We start from the raw sequence: 20,885 nt of genomic DNA, 5'->3' as shown, positions 1-20,885 counted from the left end.
GTATGGGTGCTAGCGGGACACTGGTTCTTGGTCCCTGCTGGCACTGTACTGTAGCAGAGGCAGACGCCAAGTGATGCCGCACATAATACCGTAGGGACCCACTACAACAAGGTCACCGTGAAGTGGTTAGTGGGCTCTTACAATTTGATCAAAATATAACTAAGAACCTCGAGTTCGTTGTATAATGTAGCCTAGCAACAGTAGATTATTGTGTGATGTGTGGATGTGCGGTCCAGTTCTTTCTCCCCATGTTGGCCTAAAAATGAACTTAAATTAGAGTACAGTAATTAGAAAAAGGTTTACATGGAAAACAATGCTTTGAACTAGTCAATGCCAACTTATATTTCAGAATACGTTTAGAAAATGTCTGACCACTTTTGGAGAATTTTACTGCTTTTCCAAATTTTGTTTCTCATTTCTTACATTAGCTAATACAAGCAACCTGTCGTAGACAACCCTTGACATTATGCCACTTGTAATTACCAAAACCTGTAGGCTTATAGGTCATGTCCGGTAGAGGGAACACTTGTATAAAATATATAAAAACCTACAACCTAACAACACAACTGAGATTATACACTTTTACAAATAAGACTGACCATTGATTATCATGGCTTCAGTAAGAAAAAAAAAACACTATGGGGGTCATTTATCTTTAGTCAGGACATATTTGCATGTCTAATTTATGTATTTTCCAGGTTTTGGACTTTCACTTTCATTTATCTTAGCAGGTGATATATTTGCCATTTAAGTTTGATGATTTGTTTTTTTTTTATGTCGCAAAGAGTCTTGAACTACCTAAACCATTCTATTGCCTACATCAGCATGGGCCTGGAGTATTTAAAATATGTGACTTTTATATATATACGCATCTGGATTTTAAAGATATATTAGGTACAACACTAAAAAAAACATTGCAGTGAACTTTGCTAGCGGTTGAAAGAGACTCAAATTTTTGCACAAAAATTCAAGGCGCCAAAAAAAGTGACATATTTAAAAGAAAAAATAAATAACCCCCCCCAATGACTTATTTCTTTCTGCTTATTGCCCAAATTTATCATAATTGCTACCCCTCTCTGCGTATCTCAATGGCTGCCCCTACAGTGCATAGTGGTTATCAGGCATTCATTAGTGTGGAGATCTCTGCAAAGCCAACGGGTTTTTATTTCCGTACTGCAATATCCAAGTCTATTAGATTTGATTAGATATTCTGACATTACAGCTCATAATTCTGTCTGAATGTTCGAATCCAGGTCAGCCCTGTATGGTCCAAGCTGAATAAACAGAATTGGTAAGCATGCAGAATAGGAGGTGTTTACTGTTATTTTCCAAGCTCTGTTTGTGTCATTGAGTGAAATAATTAAAATGCATCTAAAAATAAGCAGCTCCTGGGTATTGTTGACCTTTTAATGGTGAATAATATGAAATTTTGAAGGATGAAGGGAGGCATTCAGATAAACTCTACCCCTCTGACCATTTGCTGTACACAGTCTACATTGGCAGCTTGGCACTGGATTCTGGATTAGCATGACTGGACTGTTTTATAATAAGATTTTTTTCAGTACGTTTACAATAACAGGAGGGCTACTGGTTACTAGCAAAATTAGTTTTGACTACTTAGCCTTATGAACAAACTGGGGCAGACACTGACTGCAAAGCGTGTATACATGTTCCTCTTCTAATGTACCAGTCATGTGCTTGACACAAGCCATTTTCAAGTGTTAGATATATGTTTCCACACATACTGAAATGAATGGGAAAAAACTTAGCAAAATCGTAAAACACAAGAAGGAGAACATTCAACAACAATACTCACCATTGGGCATAACTGCAAACATGAAATTGATGATCTTGTAGACTTTAATGGCCAATATATGCCTAAAAGCTTTGCCTGGTCACAGAAAAGTATATGCTTAAAAAGCCCATAGCTATCACTGTTTCGGGTCACATATAGAACTTGGAGTCTTTGAACATGTGGAATCATACTGTAAATTACATATGGTACTTGGGGAACCTGTTAAAATTATTTACTGGAGACTTTTAAGCTCTAGAGAAGAAATAAACCCGATTTGTTTGACCCATTGCTATGAAGAGTATCCTTGAGTTTATAATGTTTGATCCCTGATATATACTTTTAGGAATTCAAAAGAAAATCCTGTCCTGAGGGGACCTACTGGTTATGTCCAAGTATACTTGAGTACGAGAGATGAGACTATTCTTCGGTTCGTAGATTTGGCATTTCAGGCACAAAATTAATTGGAAAGCCTTTTAAAATACAGGCCTGCCATTTGTCCCAATGCTTACGTAAAAAAATCTAAATGAGATAGGAGCTTTGAAATAGTTTTGAACCCAAACCAAATCCTTGTTCTCACCGTGCTAGCAGTGCCACAAAAGCATAAATCATTAACGATGTTTAATGAACACGGGGATGGTATTTTACAAAGACAAGCAGACTATTTAATAAAGCGGATTCTAAATAATCAATCCGCTGGTATTTTTTTTTATGTGTTAATAATAAATGGGAATCTGTTGCATCAGTCATTTAATAGTACATAAGTTACAGCAACACAGATTAAACGATGAGTCGGTCGTCTTTTCTTTTTTTCCCTACTGTCATGGAGAGGCTTAAGCAGCAAGCAGTATGCATAATATATGTATCTCCTCCGGTCTCCACCATCGCTATTCCAGAGGGAGTGCATTAAATTAAATGTCCTTCCTTCTTCCCCATGCATCAAAATTTAAACAAGTTTAACTATTTGTACACATAGAGGACTTGGAATTTAATTAATTTAGCCGATTACCTCCTAGAAGATAAGTGGCTGTAAATATGATGAAAATTTAAAAACTGTAGGTCTGATTTTGTTATGATACAATCTTCAGTACGAAGAGCAAATAAGCTGTGCTGTATACAAAAACGGGACAACTTTTTCCAATAAATGGAGGTCTTCATCAGCAGGGGAATGACCAACAGTTTGGTATTTTCGAAAGGAGAAGCTGCACACACAGTCAACAACTGTTCCATTCAAACATGGGGGCAGGGGACCCCTGTTCTGGTAATCAGTGGTGGTCTTTGTGTTCTTACCCCAATATATAGGGCGGCACGGTGCCTGAGTGAGTAGCACTTCTGCCTTGCAACGCTGGGGTCCTGGGTTCGTATCCCACCCAGGTCAACATCTGCAAAGAGTTTGTATGTTCTCTCCGTGTTTGCGTCTGTTTCCTCTGGGTCCTCCGGTTTCCTCCCACACTCCATAACATACTGTTAGGCTGTTTAGATTGGGAGCCCCATGGGGAAAGGGACCAATTTGACATGCTTTGTGCAGCGCTGTGTAATCTGTGTGTGCTATATAAATAAAGAATTATTATTACAAATAAAGAATTATTATTATTATTATATCAGGCATTTGTCATATATTTTCAATTAAGGGGAAAAATCTTTATAGCTGGTCACGCCTCAAGCAATGTTAAGTTTTCTCTATCAAATGAGACGTGAGAGTCACATGGCCTCAAAAATAACAAGATCCTTAGGCAAATTCTGTAAAGATAGAAATAAATCAAGCTAACCCTTAAATGTTCACACAAATTAAACATTTGGGTCAAATATTAGTCACTATGTCAGGCGGTGCCAATCTAATGGCAAACTCAGACTACATTTGTTATGCCTTCTTTTAGAATAATAGTACAACATATCAGTCCTCTAGCTGTTTCTTCTATATACATAAGCAAGTGTGAGCAGAGGGATAGTCTATTGTCAAAAACTGCTTTCAGTGACAGGTACCATATAGTTGAGGATTTTATAATACTCAAGGTCAATTTAGATTTATCTAACCGATAGTAAAAGTGTTATTCCAGAGGAAATTTTACACTTTGTTTTTCCACATTGTAAATGTTTTAGACTGAGATGAGTTTTTTTTGCTATTGATCGATTGCCCTTAATTCTATAGCCCCCGGAACAAGATCTCAAACATCAGGCTCCTTCCATTGTAAACTGCTGTCATTTTAACTGCTGATGTCAACAACTATAAGATTACGGCTATAAACCAAGTAATCAGTATTCATCTATCATTTATTCCTCTTCTTTCTTGGAAGTTTTCTCCTCCTAATTTGCAGTGTCATCACCATCATAGACATGTCGACTCCTACACTTATTAATTTTGATGTTGTATTGACTATACCTGTCAGCCACCATCTAAACCAGTCTTCTGCAACCTGTAGCTCTGCTTATGTAGTGAAATATCATTGTCCAGTGTGTTCTGAACTACATTGTCAAATCATGCTGAGGGTTGTAGTTCCACCACAGCTAATGAGCCACAATTCTGTGTTTGTGTTGTTTTCACTCATTCCCAGGAATATCTATGAAACTTTTCTCATGATGCACATTTCCTTTATCACTATATTTGGCATGCAATTGGATTGGACAACTCCAATCCAATTATGGTGAAATTACTACATCCTACCAGCATCCCATGACTTTATGATTTTTTTTTTACGTTTATATAAGATTTACACAATTTGTGTAAAAAGCAAACAACCAAGTTGTGTAAGGCGTTAGTGCCAACCATTGTAATGTGTTACCTACATCAGTTTAATATACAGTATATTGGAATCACTGTTAATGAATTTGAGTAAGAAATATTTCAAGCTATCATGTTCCCCTCATTAGGATTACTGAATGGAGCTTATAAATAATAGGCTACTTGTAGCTAAATCCTATTCAGCAACCACTAAGTTAGAAGTAGGGAGTACCCTTCCACCTCAGATGTTATTTGCTCAAATTTATTGGGGATTATTGCAATCGGCCTTGATTGGAACAGAATAATTGGAAGTAAAAATGTATCTACATCTGAGATGGGTCATTTGGATATGTACCAAAACATAAAGACATTTTCCAGACTAAAATATTGATAACCTTTCCAAAAGAAATGGTAATCCATCTCACATTAGTGGGGATCCAACACTCCATGTCCCCACAGATCAGTTTTTCTTAATACTTATGAACAGAGAAGGAAACATATCCATTCACAATGTAGTGTCTGAATTAAGACACTGCAGCTTAGGCCCCACTCAAATAAATGAGAGCTGATCTGCAGTAGCCTGGTCTAACCCCCACATGACGATCAAAGCTGTCTCTTCATATTCCTTTATCTGCATTCAGTAGCTGAGAAAGCTGATCTGTGGGGATGCTGAGTGTTGGACCCCACTGATCTGATATCAACAACTTATTTTACAGATATGTTTTATCCCCCTTTCATCCACTCATTGGTATTTCCTGGAACTTACCATTAACAAACACTGTCCTTGATAGGGCATTCATACTGAAAATCCAAGGGATATGTGATGCTGATGGGCTAAGCTTTATGGGACTGCAGAAGTTAGCGAACAATGCAATGTGTAATGATGGTGCATACAGTATTATTGTATATCAGGCATGAAAAAGTTCAGCAAATTTTGATTGGTCTCATAACCCCAGTCCATTGTGGGAGGTAGTGTGCACTCCATAGACTTATTCCATTTTTATTTTGTGTATTCACTCCACCGATTTTACCTCTGCCTCCTACCATTCTCCTTGGCCTCAGCATTCTCTCCTTTTTAGCTAGCAATTTTTTCTGCTGTCTCTTTATGCTATTTTCTGATATCATTCCCTTCACTTATACTACATATAAATAACAATACAAATCATTTTTGCATTTATTTCCTGTTAAATGTCAGGAAAATGATTTGAGTGCTTTTTTGTAAAGAAGAAAGAAATAGATAACCAACGCGCTATATAATTTTCCGACCATTACAAAGGCATACAAGCCCCCGGATCAGCTCATTGTGATAAATGACAATCCATTTTGCTTGGGACCTTTTTGTGTTATTTTTTTCCTCCCCTATAAAAGTTACACAGTAGCCATATAAATTAGAATTCTGATCAATATTAGAACGTGCTATGCGCTCTGTACCCTGCAATTCAAGTGTTTGATTTTGCAACATATCAGTTCTGAGTTCTTCGATCTAAATGTACAACATTAATACGTAGGCCGGGTTGTTGAAAATCCTTCGAAACCCCTCTGTGGATTTTTAGAGCAGTGTTGTAAGATTTATGCTGTAACTGAATACCCTTACATTTCCATATAAGTCCTTGCGGGCTAATCTGTAATAATGTTAAGGGACTCCTGTGCTGATAATTAAATACCATTTCTGCATACAGAATTGATATTTCACTTCCCCACCTGTACTTGGGGATTTTCATGTTTCAAAAAGCTTAAGAAATAATGTATGCAGCTGCATTTGCTGGATTGGTTTCTCTGCAGTTTTTCAGACCTGATTAATTAATTAAATATGTTTTCAAAAAGTTTTTTAAAACAACGTGTAACCTCAGAAACATTCATATAAGAGTATTTTTCAAAAGTATTCATCCTCCAAACTACCCTTGTGCCCCTCATTAATCTACAAGTTTGGGGGGATAGCCCTGTCTAAGTAATGTGGAGGCAGTACAAATTACTTTTGCTTCTTAAACAATTTAACTCTACTTACAATGATAGCCAATAAATGTTGAAGATTCTGTATAGCATATTATAGGGCCTTATGTGTAGTGTCTGCTGGATCAATAGGTTAATACTAAAGCCTTTTCTATGTTGGGTCTCCTGATAACTTCTGTCATAACTCTTTTGTCTTCATTTTAAGGTGGCCCTATGCTATAAGTAGCCACCAGGCTGAAAGAGGTAATGGGTAATGTGTATGTAAAACCACAGTGGTAGTTAATTTCCCCCGAGAACAGAAGAGCAGCCATTCAAACTCAAGAAGCATCAAAGGGGAGTGATGATGTTTGATGATGGTCATCATCTTTTATCCAATAAGACTGATATTGGTTATGGAGTAAAGGTCTTGACAATAAAAATCCATTTTCTGTTCAAACCTGATCCAGGTGATACAACAAGTTTCACTTTATTCTAGAAACGTTGGTTGCCCTTTTAAATATGTTTGCTTTTAACAATGTGTGTATTACCTACATGTCACTTTTCCTGCACTTTTTTTAATGTAAGAAGAATAAAGTTTTGAAGTTTTATGGGATGTGCCACGTATACTCTTTTTTACTTGGATTACTTTTTAACTATGTGTGGTTTTATCACAAATAGCATGTAAGTTGTGGTTCATACAAGAAAATCTTTTAGGGAAAGAGATCATTTCACAGCTCTGGGGTGCTTTACTACTGCATGATCATCTATCAAAAAGATACAATGACAGATTTATAATTCAGTAGTCATCTTATGACAGTATATCTTTTAGATAAGATTCTTTAACATTGGTTAGACAGAATGGTAAGGCTGGGTTCACATTTCGTTGGGTGCCTCCCTGTAAAGATAGATCAGAAGGATTCTGTGTTTACCCTTACAATGGAAGACACAGACCTATCCCACTATATACTCCCACAATATGTTGTCCCGTGCCTTCTTCTCCCCTTGAAAGTGGGTGGAGTGAATATTGTTAGCAGCCACTGATTGGCTGCTGCTGATGTTCAGGGAGTTTATACAGTGCTGTCAATGCCCTTATATGCACAATGACATCACTGGGGACCTCCCTCCTGCTGAACAATGTATATGTTCAGTGAAGGTCGGGGATGCGATCCAGTATTGCTGCATCCACTGCTAAGAGTTCAATAGACTCTGGAAAGACATATACTGTGCACATGAAGGCAAAAACTATGTCTCTGTGTGTACGTATATATCAATGTATACACTCGCTCAATTTATATTTCCCAGGAACTTAAAAGGCATATGCGTAGAGATTATGCAAAAGGTGAGGAGTGAACCTAGATAAAATTTCAACCTCCCAAACTGAGTAGGGGACTGTCGTGTTTTTGTACTTTAATTGTACCAGGTGAAAAAGGGCAACAGTGAAAAATGAAGTTGGATGTGGTCCTATAAAATGAGGAGTTTCATTTTGAGTAAACATGCAAAATCAGAGCAAAATAATTAACTATTTCAAAGGCTTCAAATAGTATGGAATATGACCTCAATTTATTACCTCAATGTGATAAAACTAAAATATCAAAAAACTGTTTTAATTTTTATAATAACACAGTTTAACATGTTGAATTTTTATTTCCTTTATGATGGTGATGATGATTGTTATTATTGCCCGATTGTACTTGTTTGCTAATGAAACTAGGAATGCTTTAGCAAGTTAATTGACTTTTCTGAACCATTGTAACTGCGCAGTAGCCCGGATCTATAAGGACTATGGATCTAGGTCTCTTATTGATTCCAAAACTACATATGTTCATTTGCAGAAATCTAACTGTTAATCTGAGTTAATCATCTAAGTTTGCCCTCTTTAACTGTAAAATCTCCTTTGTAAATTCTGGTTGAATACTTGCTCGGAAACCTTTAAGATAATAGGAAACATACTAACTTGCAAAAAAAAGAAAAAAAAATTTGACATAAAACCAATCAAGTAAAAAAAACCCAAAAAACATTAGTTGGATATTCTATCATATATACAGATGATGCAAATACAAACAGCAGAATTTTATAGATTTGGACCAATATATACATATAATTGTGGGGGATTTTTTCTTGTTACACATAACAAGGGTTATTCCACCAATGTACGTCTATGAAGTTCAGTATGACAGACATAACAAATATAAATATGAACTTAACTGATCAGTTGTTGTTGCATAGCAGACCTATAATTCAGGAGACCCCTAGAGCAGACCTATTATACTTGAGACCTCCCAGAGCAGATGAATAATAGTAGAGAACCCTGTATCAAAGGGATAATAGACCCCCAGAGCAAACACTAATACTGTTGACCAATATAACAGATGTATAATCACGTGGAACCTCAGAGCAGATATATTATAATGGAAGCCTCCAGAGTAGACATATAATATTAGGGACCCTCAAAGCAGCAACTAATACTAGAGAGCCCAAAGCAGAAACTGATCCTGGAGAGCCCCAGAACAGACCCCTAGAGCAGATACTAAAACTGGAGAACCCCAGAGCAGGCATATAATAGTGGAGACCCCCTGAGCAGACATATAATAGTGGAGAGTCCAGAGTACACCTTTGACCCCCAGCGTAGACATAAAAAACAAATCTTCACTTCTCCAGGCTCCTCTTCTCCTTCCTACTGCTTTGTCCTGGTTTCTGACAATGGCTGCATGTGCTGGCATTAGGACCCAGAACAGTGCAGCACCCAGAGCAAGAGAGGAGCCAGGCAGTGAGTACAGAACAGTGACATGTCCTCACTACTCAGGTCCCCCCACACTCTGGGTGCCGCAGAGCAGGAGATACTGGAGCAGTGCGGACCTGTGCTTCGTGCTCATCGCTAAATGGTCTCCCGCACCTATGAGCGCTACCATCAATGATGGAATCCTCATTGGTCTCTCTATCACAGATCATGGGCTGTGCATCCCTGCTCTACAAGTTCTACATTTAGTACAATCACCATTATTCCAACATGTGTGATTAAAGGAGCTAGTGATCCATGAGACCAGACACACAGTTACACTGGCACCTGATGGTTAATTTGGTTTGCTAAGCCAAGTAATTTTGCACGTTGGTCCAGGACCAGTCACTGCTTGCCACTTTAATAATGCATAGCCATTAATTCTTCCAGGCCGCTACCTACAGATGGCTACTGCATAGAGCCAAAGTAGTTATCTGGCTCCAGCCTTATAGGACTCTTTACGGAATGCCCTGCATATTGCACACAGCAACAAAGTAACAGCTTTACTATGCAACAAACATATTTGTCCACTTTGCTACCAGGCCATATCCTTTAACTGGAGAGCACACAGGCGTCCACCCTTCCTAACCCCTGCCTGATGATAAATGTCAGCGCCTAAAACGCAGGGTCTGCAAATTCCTGCAACCTTGCAGATTTTTCTCCGCTTCATTTAATTGTCTCACATATCAGTCTCATTTTTCACAGCGCGTCTGAATACAAATCAGTGTTTGCTGGAAATAAATTCTCTCACCCATCTCTGCTCTCTCCTTATGTTACTGAGCTACAATCTGTTTGTCTGCAAATGACAGTTTACCAGACTGCTGCCCCCAATGTGACTCCAGAATGGCATCATCAAAAGGAATAATTGTAGGCTAATACAGTGCGGCCTTTTCATCAGGGTTGAGAGCACAGTATGCCCGGGATATTGACATGCTGTTAGACCAAATACTACTGCTAAACAATGCTTGGAAAACAAGGGCGGAATTAAAATTAGACAAGCCGGTTCTGTGCCTTTACTGTTCCAACTCAGAGACATATCCATCTCAATATATTAGCAGCACTCCTGTGTTCCATGGGAAAGCCAATACAAAAATATGTTTGATCGATCAAAATGGTTTTGTTATATATGTGTTTGTATTTAAGTGGGTTCAATTTGGAGGTTTCTATTTTCTAGTCTGGGGTCTATATTTGTTGAGTGTTCATGCACCCATTGCACTGGGCCCACCAATGATGATCTGGTAGACCAAGGTGTATTGCTCTGTATCAAAAAATCATTATAAAAATAGTCCGGTTTGTGGAAACATACAGGAGAACCAGAGGCATAGATAGGGATTCCACCTACGGGGGCAAAACTTACCCAAATGAGGCCCCAAACCAGGTGTAACAGTATTTTACCATACTGTAACCATATAGTGGGAGATACTGGTTCTCTGTGGGCCTTTTTAATAATCATAGTATATAACAAGGAATGACTTTCAGGAGACATCTCTGTGCTCATAAACATTTCTTGTCTCTTCTGTATGACCAGTGCCACTCCAACTTCTACCAGCGGGATCTTAGTATTGTTAAAGAGAACCTGTCAGGTAGATTTGGTACACTAAACCGCCCACTGGTGTTTATACTTATCCAGATGTGAGTCCGATGAAGCACAGAGGGCTCACATTCAGAGCTTTCTCAATGCTTCACTAAAGCTTGAACACTCCTGCTTCATAACACATGCTGCATATCTACAGCACTTGTGCAGTGAAGCCAGGGTGTACTACTCCAGCTTCATAGCACATGCTGCATACCTCCAGCACTTCTGTAGTAAAGCACACAGGCACTGAGAGCCCCGAACCGAGGATTCTTTTTACGCGGCTACGAAAAGTAAATAAACGGGTCGATTTGGAACGCTAAACCACTAGTCCATATGGACATCTGGATGATTTAGTGCCCCTAATTCCACCTGACAGGTTCCCTTTAAGTTTACAACAAGATGAGATTATTGTTACAGATCTGTGCATGATTGCAGATATGAAAAGAAAATCTTCACTTTCTATCCATCAACCTTGATTTATCATTACTAGTACTGATCTGTGCCCATATATACAGGATAGAAGTAGTAATAATGATCTGTGTCCATATATACAGGATAGGAGTAGTAGTTCTGATCTGTGCCCATATATACAGGATAGGAGTAGTAGTTCTGATCTGTGCCCATATATACAGGATAGGAGTAGTAGTACTGATCTGTTCCCATATATACCAGATAGGAGTATTAGTACTGATCTGTGTCCATATATACAGGATAGGAGTAGTAGTACTGATCTGTTCCCATATATACCAGATAGGAGTATTAGTACTGATCTGTGTCCATATATACAGGATAGGAGTAGTAGTACTGATCTGTTCCCATATATACCAGATAGGAGTATTAGTACTGATCTGTGCCCATATATACAGGATAGGAGTAGTAGTAATGATCTATGCCGGCTTATACCAGATAGGAGTATTAGTACTGATCTGTGTCCATATATACAGGATAGGAGTAGTAGTTCTGATCTGTGCTTATACATACAGGATAGGGGTAGTAGTACTGATCTGTGCTCAAATAAAAAGGATAGGATTAGTAGTACTGATCTGAAAGGAGAGAGAGAGATGGGCTGGGAGTAGTATTACAGTGATAAGCTCATATAAATGCAGTGTACTAGTAGTAATGCAGTGTTGTGTCCATATACATAGATATAATGGGAGTTTTATTAGAGTGTTGTGTCCATATATATTCAGGATGAAAGTAGTAGTGCAATGCTGTGCCCATATGTGTAGAGGATGGGAGTTGTAATGCAGTGCTATGTCCATATATACAGCATAGGAGTACTGTGTAGTAGTGCTGTGCTTTATTGTAGTGTAGGATGGGTGTAGTAGTAGAAGATAGACACACACACACATAGGCATACAGAAAACAAATACTATTCACCTGACACATGTCCTCAGTCTTCCCTCCGAGGTGCTGCACAACCAGGACCTGTGGATGACATCATCTCAAAGGTCCTGGAAAGTCAATAGTAATACTTGTGTGTCGGGAGTCGGCAAACATGTAGGGACATGTAGGGAGTAGGACTGTGATAGTCCCTGTATACAGCACTATCTGTGTTCCTCCTAGGGTACGCAGATAGGGCTGAAAGCTCCTCACTGGGCCCCTCAAAGTCCCTGCTTCCCCTGCCCCCTCCCAGATAGGAGAACATATCTACAGCGTAAGTCAAAAGTCCTGGGAGAGCCTTTATTTCTGAAAAAAAAAAGGACAATTACATATCCGGATTCAGGGGGTCTATTAGGCTATTTCCAGAATATGATGGCCATCTTAAATGCTGTCATATTGGACCAAGAGCAAGTTTTTTCAATGGAAAGGTCAAAGAAACCAAAATTGTATCAGAAATTTCTGAAATCAGATTTGCAATATGTCATGTGTTCTCCATAAATTGTCATTCAGATTCATAAAGATTTGATAACTTTTGAACCACATGAAATATTACAAAACTTGCTTGATCCAATATGGGGGATTTCAAGATGGATGCCATGTTCAGGACATAAAGTTACACCCTCCTCACACATCACATTTTGGGGTGTTCATTTTTCTTTCATTTCTGAAAATGGTGTCCTGGGACATTTGACTCCCTGTGTATATATGATCTCTTCCAGTCCTATAGAATATGGTTGACCTGCATCCAAATGTATTTGGTCGATTCAAAGACCATAAGCTGCTTCTCTATAGATTATAGCCTGAACAAGAGAAATACCAAAAAGGCTGGAAATGATAATTGCATTGTCAGTATGCACTAAGAGAATATTTAAATTCCAAAGACAAATGACGGATTAATCCTTAAGCAACATCTCTGCATGCATATGTATAATTAGTGGGATATCAACAGGTCAGAATGGGCATAGAGTAAAGTAGGAGCCAACCTTCTGCCACCATTCTTTTGGATGAATTATAATGGTTTCATTTGTAAAGCCCACATAGAACAATGCTGGCGCTTTTTCATTATAGGAATCATACGTATATTACAATGCCTGATCCAGCTTTGAATTTTTTATGAGTAGTTGGAGAATAAAGTTGGTGTAAATTAGCAGTAAGTGTTCCCAGAACCCTCCGTAAATGTACATTTCAAGCCACTAAACAACACAGTATTCGCAAAGGGTCCGGCCATCAACCGCAAATGAACATTGTTTTTTAGGAAAACTGCACAAAATTTTATTTCCTTCACATTTGATAAGGTTTTACTAACTTTTTGTTTAAAACAACAATTAGCAGGGTGTGTAAACTTCTTACATTATGGGATTGTAGGCCATTAAGCATATTGTGTGCTGCATTGTAGGAGGCCAATTGTCCATTACATCAATGGCAGATTTGCTACTTCTATATTATAACAAGTCAGCCTTTCAGTGAATGGAAGAGATGCAGATGGAGTGGGAGAGGGCAATGCAATGTCCTTTGGTGGATAGTCATCTAAAACCTTATTACTTACATAGAAAAACTTCTGAGACTTCTGAGCAAACATCAAAATGATCATCCACTAATGGTGAGTTTTACCCTCTAGGACAGTGATGGCGAACCTTTTATATACAGAGTGCCCAAACTACAACCAAAACCCACTTTTATGTCGCAAAGTGCCAACATGACAATATGAGCTGTAACCTATTGATCTCTGCTGTATCACAAGTTTCAATTGTATTGGCGTCCTGAGGACACCAATACAATAGAAAGCAGGAGACATTTGGATTGTAGCTTCCCTCCAGGCTCCCCTGAACGGGAAGAATCAGTCGACCCAAAGCAGGAGCTCCAAAGATAATAGCACTGAGCGTGGCGCACCCGGGTCTGTCTTGGACCGAAGGAGGAAGCCTCTGGTAAATTCTGTGCTGGGTGCCCACAGAATGGGCTCCGAGTGCCACCTCTGGCACCCGTGCCATAGGTTCGCCACCACTGCGTAAGGATAAGCGGGCATGACACTTATTGTCTCATGACGCCTTGTCTTTAAATGTATTCACTCCCCCTGTTCCAATGCAAGTCCCACCTGCTCCGGGGGATGAGGCGAGTGAATAAATAAAAGAACTTGGCGCTCTAGTGTTGTGACTGGAGTGCCTCAGGCTAATTAGGACAATTTTTATAATGCAATAAAGCAATTGCTGCATATAGAGTTATAATAAAAGAAGTCCTGAGGAACATAGTTCCTCAGGAACTTTTTAGTAGGATAAATATACCATCAGTACAACTGATGGTAGATGTCCTTTAAGATGCCTCCTAGCCTAATGCCACCAGTTGATTCTCTTGGATAATCAGCCACTACATAAATATCTTGTGATTGCTACACGCAAATGGTGACAATTTTCCTTAAAGGGGACCTACCAAGCCCCTTTAAATGTTTAGCCTATCCATATAGTAGACCATCCATATTAGAACACCGTTCTGCCAAGAGTGAGTTTCTAAAAAGAGCAATACTTGTAGCCTTCATCCTTCTCAATGTTTACATTAAAAGTAATGCACATCGTACATACACTTTTATGGGACAGTGCTGTGATAATTTGTACTGCTGCTATTTAAAATGCATTTATATTGAAGTAACCCATTTGCCCCATCAAGCAACTGTTCAACAGCGATAGAGAGAGTTGGCACACATGGATAGCGGAGTGTCAGCAAACGTGTATTAGGATTTTAGGGATGGAGGTCCGTGAGTGGTTTGGCTGCCTATGGGCTTCCTAGAAACCTTGAGTCGCGTGCTGCCGCCCAAAATGCCCGTATAATTGTCTGCTGCTCTCTAGCTGATACAGCTAGATAACAGCTGAAAGTAGCTAACCCCCCCTTTACCAGGAAGCTGAGTAGTGAAATTTAGAGATCAAGTATATTGCATTTAGAGCACTTTTGAACACATTGCAGTTAGATTTAGAGACTACTGCCAATTATGCATTTAAAGATGGTAAATACTGACAAAGAGTACAATAAGCAAATATGAAGTTTTTATAGTCATGTGCACCACATGGACTACTGCTTTTTGCAAAGTTTATAGAAAGGTCAAGTACTCTTTAAGGGTCTAAAAGAATTTTAAAAGTTTGGGTAACCTCTTAAAGTTAATATTAACATTAAAACTTCTTGAGACATTACATATTAAAATGACTTAACAAAATTTCAAATAAAGCTAAATATCAACTCATTAAAGTGATGAGACATGAGCCTCTTCGCTCTAGCTCATTACATAGTCTGTTAATACCTGCCTTACCAATGTATATGAATAAAACAAGTTGGCAGAAAGCGTGCTCTGTCCTCAGGCTGTGTTCTAGGACGGGTGTATATCACGGCTTTCATGAAAGGCACCTCCACAGTAGGCGATTGTCTTTGAAAAGCAAATTTAAACAACAATGAACAATAATTATATGAGTTTAAAGCGACTCTATGGTTCATAGTAAAAAAAAGAACTGGCGAGGTGAAGGCGCACTGGTGTCTTGTATCACACCTTTAAATTGCATCACCAAATCAGCACGACATTCATCACTTATATATAAAGAAAAGAATATAAATCAAAGGAGCTGTTACCTGCATAACTCATTTTGACGCAACACAGCGGGACTCAATACACATTTTTCAGAAAGCAACTTCAGCGCAATGTAGTAAAAAAAAAATCATATAAATTATGTGACTTAGAATACAAAATGGGTAACAGATACAGCACAAAGCAGGGAACTAGTTCCAGGGATTGCTGGGGTAAGATATATGATGGAGAGCTGAATGAGAGATACAAGCAACAGCATGATATCATAAAAATGTAGTAAAAGATTTCCTGGTTATTTTCCAGAAAGACTGCCTCCTTTATCTATTGCTTTGTCTAGTATTCCAGTTTTACATGAACTGAGGTAACTTGCAATACCAAGCATAGCCACTTGACATGAGTGGCACTAGTATTCTATTTGGGATAAAGTCAAACATCACTTTTAGATGGATAAAATAGTAACCATTCAGGGGTTTAACTACTGCGGTGGCAGCCATTGCAGCTGCTATGGGCACCACAGTGTCAGGGGGCCCCTGCAACTGGGCTTTGGCTGTGTATATATTGTATTTGTATGTGTGTATATGCTGTATGTGTGTGTGTGTGTATATGTCATGTGTATATGATATATTTCTGCATATATGATGCATAGCTTTATATGCTGTATATATGGTGTATACTGTGTTTGATTGTATTTCACATGTGTGTGTAAACAAATAGGTATATATTTTAAGGGGTAAGTAGGGCCCTATTCAGAAGTCTGCTTTGGAGCCATGCCCCTCTTAGTTATGCCCCCGTAACCATTGCATGTTATTCATACATAAAATCATATGATGGATATCAGAATATAATCTCCATAGGTAATCACAAATAATGCTTTGAATTGGGCCATTGGGAATCAACAGGCCTTAAACTTCCATATCTGAGCACCTGAAGGAACTAATTTTGCAAAGGTACATTTTAAAATAGTTTCCAAACAGAAGGATATGGATGACCTGTCTATAGTATATGGATTTGGACACTCAGGACTACTACTTAAAGGACATCTATCACCAGATCAAGGATTGTAAACCAAACATACAGACATACTGTTAAATGCCCACTCTGGCAGGATCTGCTGTTCTTGTAGCTTCTTATGCCCATGTTTTTAAGAAAAAAAGGGCTTTGAAACGTATGCAAATGAGCCTGAGGCCCCTTTTTCTTAGAAACAAGGGCATACAAATCTAAAAGAAGAACAGATCCCGCCAGAGGCGTCGCACACTAGTAAGTCGGGGTACTTAAAATCCTTGATCTTGTGATAGATGTCCTTTAACATCAGATTCTGGCCTCTAACAGACTGTGCATTGGCCAGTCTAAGTTAATGCAAGTCAGTTCCCATTCACTTAAATGGGAGAATGGATGCAGTTTCCAGAGCTGACCACTAAGCAGAGAATGGAGCTATTATTCTGGCCCCATTCTCTGTGTTGATAACAGAGAAGATATTCTAATAATAACACATATCAGTCATGACAGTCAAGATATGGATGCAGTTATCATGTCCGATTAAAACAGTTGTTCTTATAAAACATATCATTCTAGATTAGAGGAAATTTATATACGCTTGTTTATGTAAAGCCTTGTCATAACCAAATTAAAACATATTTTAGAATTTTCCATTTTGAATTTTCAAAATATTCCAAACTGTGTATTTGAAGCTGATATGTACCAAACATCTACTGGATACAAGACTCCAGTAAGACAGAATTATTGCTACTGGTTTGTGTTAGTTCTTTGGATTGAATAAATATACTCAGGGAGGAAGGAGTTAACTCCTTAATCAAATGGAGTTTTACAGGTGCTAGCCAGGATATGTTTTTTTAGGGCAGATAAGACTTCTTAGTGGTGGATTTTGCAAGCAGAAACTAACATCAAGTGTAAGGTGTCAAAATTAACACAGAGAAGAAAGTCAAAAGTCCAGTTCTCTTCTGTGTGAAGTGGCCAGCCCCAATTGGTGTTCAACTGAATAAGAGATGAGCATAAAGAAACACTCCAGTGAAAGCTGATTCATTGAATTATGCATTTTGCAGGTCCTGAAGGGAGGAGCATGACTCTAGGTTCTAGTAAGGTACTAGGAATACAATGAAAATGAGTCATGCTCCTCCCTTCAGGCCCTGAACAAAGAATTATTCAATTAATTAGCTTTGACTGGAGTGTTCCTTTAAGTTTCTGGGACCAACATGGATAATGGAACTAGACTTCTGGCTGACATCTCTGTGTTGAGCTCTGTGCTAGAGGCTGCTGGGATCAGCACATCATTGGGTATTCTGACTTGGAAACCTAGTAATCTGATATTGATGATGTATCCTTTAAACAGTTCAATAGCAACGCCTCCTTATAGAAAAGCACTTTAAGTATCCAATATTAAATGAATGCAGCCACAGAGCCTGACCAAGTATACTGACAAAATGTTCATAATCATAATGCATAGTACTTTGTGTGTAAAAAGTGGTGGTTTGAACAACATAAAAGCCTACATTCAGCAGATAAGGGACCAGGAGTTTAAAGGGTTACATCCCTTGTGATATACTGTATCCACAGGATAGAGAATACATATATGATCAAGAGGGTCTCAGCTATTGGATCCATTCCCCTCAATCAGCAGAATGAGAGATCATAAACTCTCCTTATCTGTTCTGGACTTCTGAATTTGGGCATCCAGAAGTTCCCTTAAATTCAATATAGCATGAATGAATCCCTAAATCCCAGAGGAGGCCAGAAGTACTTGCCATGCGCTGTTCTGCAGATTTAGAGAGGTCCAGCAGCTGGGACTTCAGGGTCTCATTCTTGCTAAATTGAATATTATTCTATGGAACTTCTGGATGGCCAAAATTCAGAAGTTCAGAACAGATTAAAGGAGCTTGTGCTCTCCATAGACTAAAATGTCTATCCATTGACATATTTATTCTAATGTAATATTTTTTTAAGAACAGTTCCATAAATTATATTAGATACAGTCCAAGTGGCAGATATATAAGGATTTTATGTCTATAAAGCAATATAAAATCCAGTAATTCCTCTCAATTCTTTCTAATGACAAGAAAGCTCTGAAAATGATAAAACAGCAGCACCAACCTATGGTGTCTTATGTTCCATACATAGTAACAGTCTCCAATGACCTTAAAATTAAATAAAACCAGCTACCTCCACTCCTTGGACCTTGAGTTTCATATGATCTTCTCGAGTTGTTTTCCCATCTTTCCGTTTTTTCCAGCAATATCCATCTTTCCGGTATTTGACCTTCTTCCGATTGTATAATATCATGGAACCATTCTGTGGCCTGGAAGAAACCACAAGCAAATGAAGTCACCACGAGAAAAATACTGAGCAAATTTATGATGAAAAGCAGCAGGGTCTGGAAAAGTCGCGAGCGAGAAGCAATATCCTCTATTTAGTGAAGCATAATTTTTCACGTTTTATTGCCAGAGGCTGGATCTCCTTAGATGGTTTATGACCTGCAAACATTTACTTGTAGATTTTGTAGCTAATGAATTAAATGTGTCAATGATAGGTATAAAAGAAGATCTTGTAAGTAATAAGTGCTCCTTGGCTGCTGATATATGGCACCAGGGATTTGCCGTGTTCTGAAAATCCTAAGAAACTTAGAGGAAGAAAATGCTTATGACAGAGGCTGCCATGGTGGGGGGCATTAACCTTTGTTTAATATACTGGTAATTAATTAAGGGCTCCTTTAAAAAGAAGGCCATGGTTATGCTAAGCAGCCTATAAATCTCAAAGCCTTCCCATCGCCATTTTATTGTCTTTCCTTAAATATTATTTATTTTGCATACATTATTTTATACATTTTAAGAATTCAAAATATGACATTCAGGTCCAACAATTGTGTCTTTAAACTAATTGGAGGGGCTATGCAGCTAGGTCTTGCTCTTTCCCGTATAGTAGACTTAGTGTTAGAGAGTGTGGTTAAAATAGTAACCCAATCACTTTTGAGCCCTGCAGCACATGTGCTATAACCGAACCGTCACAAAAAAAAAAAAACTTTGTTCACCTAAGTGCTGCATTCCCTTTATTGAGCAAATCATGGAGGCAACAGAATCAGAGCCACACCTATCCTGAGGAAAGGCAATCAATATATAAATGTTCTGCTATCCTTTAAATCATTTTGGGGGGGATGATACTAATTACAACCTATCATCAGGGCTGGTTATCAATATCAGATTGCTGGTGCTCCAAAATCTAATCAGTTTATTCTGCCAGACTCCAGAGCTTGATGGTCCATCAAAGTCTGACTTAATAATATCAAAGTATACAGTAAGCTCCCTCTAGTGGCAGCTGCAAGATGACTGATTTTTATCCCTGAACTTCATTGTATGTAAGAAATCTAAAGCTTTGCATACATCAAGTGCTAGAGAGATGTACAGATTTAGGTAACAAATCAGAATAGAATGATGTACCTACACATAAAGAAATTACCAGTTGGACTTTCACTTTTGGAAAAATAAAAATTGCGATAATTGTCAAAATCTTGTACTCTAGGTAAAACATAAACACATAGAGGTACATGTATCATAAGTTCAGCTTTGTCTGTCTGTTTTTTGGGACTTTTATTGGCTTTTCTGCTGGTCAGATGTATCTTAGCTGTTTTTCCTTATAAATACATGTGGCATTTAGTAAATGTACATGTTGACCTTTGGTAAATGTACAACTTTTGAAAAACAAAAGTCTCTAAAAGTCACAATCAGTTCCGAGCTAATTCTTACGCCTGGTCAGTCGCAGCCATAGATTTGCGGCAAAATTTGTGACTTATTAAAAAGTTGCAACTTTCACATTTGGATTCAGGTGATAACTAAGGGAGCACTGCAGAAAATTAGATAATGGCAAACTTTGTAAGGAGACTAAATTGGATATGGATTGGAGGGATGAAGATACAGTTATGAGAGTAGTGCATATAGCATGGTTATGCATAGTTAGGAAATGGGGAGGCAAAGAAGCACCAACAATTGATTATTGGCTAAACTTGACCTTTAGAGTGAAGCAATATGAAAAGATTTGATCCCCTGATCTAGAGTGTTATAAGAAATGGAATAGATTGTGGGAGAAATGGAACTAACAATCCCTCTTTAAAGGGCACCTACCACCACGATTCTACCTATAAAG

The 20,885-nt window shown here is 38.4% G+C and overlaps 1 protein-coding gene across 10 annotated transcripts in view; it reads right to left on the bottom strand.

Annotated features, from left to right (window-relative positions):
• Nucleotides 1-20,885, bottom strand: part of CAMTA1 (calmodulin binding transcription activator 1) — a 1,053,810-nt gene that overhangs the window by 649,201 nt on the left and 383,724 nt on the right. For all 10 annotated transcript variants that reach the window (XM_072156284.1, XM_072156283.1, XM_072156282.1 and 7 more), the window contains one exon: nucleotides 18,912-19,047. In XM_072156284.1, coding sequence (XP_072012385.1) covers nucleotides 18,912-19,047 — 136 coding nt within the window. The remainder of the gene's footprint in view (nucleotides 1-18,911; nucleotides 19,048-20,885) is intronic.

The sequence above is a fragment of the Engystomops pustulosus genome, chromosome 6 (genome assembly GCF_040894005.1).
Source record: "Engystomops pustulosus chromosome 6, aEngPut4.maternal, whole genome shotgun sequence".
Classification (NCBI taxonomy): Eukaryota; Metazoa; Chordata; class Amphibia; order Anura; family Leptodactylidae; genus Engystomops; species Engystomops pustulosus.
This window is presented reverse-complemented; position numbering and strand designations above follow the sequence as displayed.